We start from the raw sequence: 3,624 nt of genomic DNA on the forward strand, positions 1-3,624 counted from the left end.
GCTGAAGACATATTTGCCAGTATTATTTATCATTCTTTGAGAACAGCTACTAAGCTGCTTGCTTGTAGTTCTTCTATTTGGGGGACAGGAAAGAGAAGATTGTCATCTTTTAGGGTCAAATTACCAGTGGCAATTGTTTGAAGTGCACATTCCCCTGGCACCAGAGAGAATCTGATTTAGTGGGTCTGAAATTGGGCCCAGACATTTTAAAACAGACCCCAGAGATTCTGAGGAAGGTGGTCCATGGACCACATTCTGTGAAACTCTAATAAAAGGAAGAACCCATTGCCAGGGCCAGAGTAAGCACTTAGGCTGCTAACTTCTCATCACATCGGAAGGAGCAATATGGACCAACCATCAGAGAAAGGAGGAGGACTATAACCTTCGATTAAGTAGAAAGGAGCAACTGAGGACCACAGAAAGAGCACTGGGTCCACGTACCAATGAGGTCCAAGTACCTCCTTCAGCTATGCAAGCTCAGGCAACTCTTAGCATCTCTAACTTCATGTTCTATAAAATGGATGACACCATCTCAGTTTTGTTATGAAGTCTATTAAGATAAGGTAAATATGATCATTTTGCAGGGTGTTTTGTCTGATGTCTGTTTGGTCATTGGCCACGTAGCCCTAACGTAGCAAAACCAAAGCTAATCACACACAGCTGACTACTGACCGATTTCCTCAGTGGGACACATTTCCCAGGATGTGATCTGGGTTCTCTGTGTGTCTGGCCGCCCCAGGACCCGAGGGCAAACTGTGGCTCTCGAGCCTCATGCGGCTCTTTGGCCCCTTGAGTGTGGCTCTTCCACGAAATACCACGTGTGGGCGCGCAGGTACAGTGCAATTGAAACTTCGTGGTCCATGCGCAGAAGTTGGTATTTTGTGGCAGAGCCACACTCAAGGGGCCAAAGAGCTGCATGTGGCTCGCGAGCCGCAGTTTGCCGACCACTGCCTTAGAGTATTTTTTATGTGTAGTCAGGGCCTAGAACCATTGGACCAGAGGGATCCCAGGCCTCTTCCAACACTCAGGTTCCATTGATGGTCACTCCTGGGCTTCCTGAGAACTTTATCCTCGAGTACAATTTGCCCAAATAATTGTAGCAACAACTATTGGATCTCCTTACTATCATAATTCTCCATATGTGACTATACTATTCATATAAAAAAAACTTTTAGAGTTCACACAAAGCAAGAGACAATGAATTTAATATTTAATAAGGCCTCATTCTTCATAGGCACATATTGGGCAGAAATACAAAACAACTAGGAATCAATGTAAGACAATCACACAAATTCATTATTTTTTTTAAATTAGAAAATCAAGACAGTAAAATAGCCAAATTATTTTAATTATGCAAGTCACTGGAGAAATAGATTTCTTACTGGTTAATGCATATATGCCTGCTTCATGTCCTATCTTGCCAGCCATGAGTACGAGGTAGCATCATTTCTGATCACACTGACTTCAATATGAGTGACAAGCAGGCCACAATTTACAGTCAAGGTTCTCAAATATAGCAAAGAACCACAACACTGTCATTGCATTCATTTGAAATTCAAATGTATACGCTTGTAAACGTATTTTGTGAATACTAATTTCTAACAACTCTTTCCATTTCTAAATAAATACATCTATCTAAACTTTGCATATCATTTTAAAATTCAATTCCATTTTGATTTTATGAGGAAGCTATAAAAAGCAGTAACAACTTCAATAAAGCATCTGATCGCCAAAAGAAATGCCAACATAGCTATCAGTCCTAAATTAATTTTTAAAAACAGTAAGTTTTTAAGTTGAATATGTAATATACATGTGTAATACTTAAGAAGTATTACAAACTCTGAAAGGCTCAATCACACCTCCCACCCCCTTATACAATCTATGTGGTTTGATCCAACAAGGTCGTCTTACCCGGTCGGAGTGGCCCGTAGCTGAGGCCAGCAGTTTCCCCTTCTTCCAGTCCCAAATGCAGACTGTGTTTTTGGCATCCAATCCCACAGAGGCTAAACGCTAAGATTAAAAACAATAATTTAATGGCAAGATTCCCCATTACCCATGCCCTTCTTTCAACAAATGGCCACTGATTATCTACTTTGGGCCAAGCTTTGAGCTCCTTATGAAACAAAAATCATTTTTCAAGATCCATCTTAAGTCCAAAGCATATACTGACTTCCATAGCATATCCTGACATTTCAAAAACGTATCAGTTGCAACTTATCTGTCCTTAAACATAGGAGACATATGTGCAAAGATCTCATGAATCTCTGATTAATCGGTGGAAATCACAGGAACAGACTTGAGGCAGGATCTGAATTTAATTTCTAAATTTAAGATCTTAATGTGAGATTTAAGAGAGTTCAGGATTTATAGTCTGAAAGCCTCAACAAACTGCTACAATTAAAGGGTCTGATAAACACACAGAGGAGAAATCTCAGAAATAAACATTATTTTCATTCTTTTTAATTTCCATGATTTCCAAACATTTCAAGTGACTAAAGAAGGATACATAATTTTAGTAAAAGTAAACGGGCACTCCATCTCCCAGTCCAAATTCTTTGGATTCATAGCAGAATTTGACTTCAAAGGGAAAGGAAAATTTAACATGAGTATACACATCTAAAGTGTCCAAACACACATTAGGAACCCCAAAATCAGAGGTCTAGCCGGATACTACTTCTAAGGAAACAGCACTGTGTAATAGATAGAGGTCTGGACTAGAAGTAAGTGGATTTGGCTTCTATTTAATTTTCTGAGTAGCCAGATATAACACCATTAATTAACCTCCTTAAATTTCAGTTTTCTCACCTGTAAGATGAATGTAAAATATTTTTTTTCAGTTTACATAGGATTTCTGTGTGGATCAGTGAAATAATGTAAGTCAAAGGGTTTTAAAAATATAGTATTACCCAAGAATAAGAGTATCCTAGCTTATGTATTTCACCAAGTATATTTGAGTGTGCATGTAAGTGTGCAAATGTATGGAATGATAGATGGCCATGTATGACTATAGGTACACATGTTAGTATGCAGAGATTATTCAGGTTTCTTTACTATAAATGACTTCCCATTAGAAATATTTAGTATTAAAAATACGTAGCTGGAGGTTTTTAAATGTGCCCTTAAGAAAGGAGGTCTTTGCTGTAATTTTTAATTGAGTGTTCCAGCAATGCAAATGACTTTAATACATTCTTTATTTTTATCCATATAAGAAAATTCGAAGTGGGTGAATTCCATTCAGCTTATTCGCTTTCTTTTAAAAAAATAAAAATAGAAAAAGCAGTTAACAAACACAGACACTAAAGTAAACACACATTTCTTGCTTGAGAAAAAGCTGAATGGAATCTATTTTGTTCATTTGTAGTGACAGACCCCACAGCTACCTGAGGAGCATTTATATTGCCTTTTGCTGTCTGAGAGGGGATGGGTCATTTGTCATTTTCTAAATATCACTCGGTTCCCGTGGACTCTGTCTAGGGAATGAGGCAGACCTGAAGCAATAGGCATCAGCAAGGCAGGAAATGAATCATGGCCAACCAACAGGAGGTTCTTCTCAACTGACAGGGAAGTCCACCCCTACCTCTCAACTGCCCCCCCACCCCCCCGCCCTGCAACATGGAGCCTAAA

At 38.9% G+C, this 3,624-nt stretch overlaps 1 protein-coding gene across 1 annotated transcript in view; it reads right to left on the reverse strand.

The window, feature by feature from the left end:
- Positions 1-3,624, reverse strand: part of EML6 (echinoderm microtubule associated protein like 6) — a 195,785-nt gene that overhangs the window by 120,469 nt on the left and 71,692 nt on the right. Inside the window, exons 3-4 of the mRNA XM_006778677.2 lie at positions 1,877-2,010; positions 1,464-1,506 (exon numbers count right to left, since the gene is read on the reverse strand). Coding sequence (XP_006778740.1) covers positions 1,464-1,506; positions 1,877-2,010 — 177 coding nt within the window. The remainder of the gene's footprint in view (positions 1-1,463; positions 1,507-1,876; positions 2,011-3,624) is intronic.

The sequence above is a fragment of the Myotis davidii genome, unplaced genomic scaffold (genome assembly GCF_000327345.1).
Source record: "Myotis davidii unplaced genomic scaffold, ASM32734v1 scaffold6, whole genome shotgun sequence".
NCBI lineage: Eukaryota > Metazoa > Chordata > Mammalia > Chiroptera > Vespertilionidae > Myotis > Myotis davidii.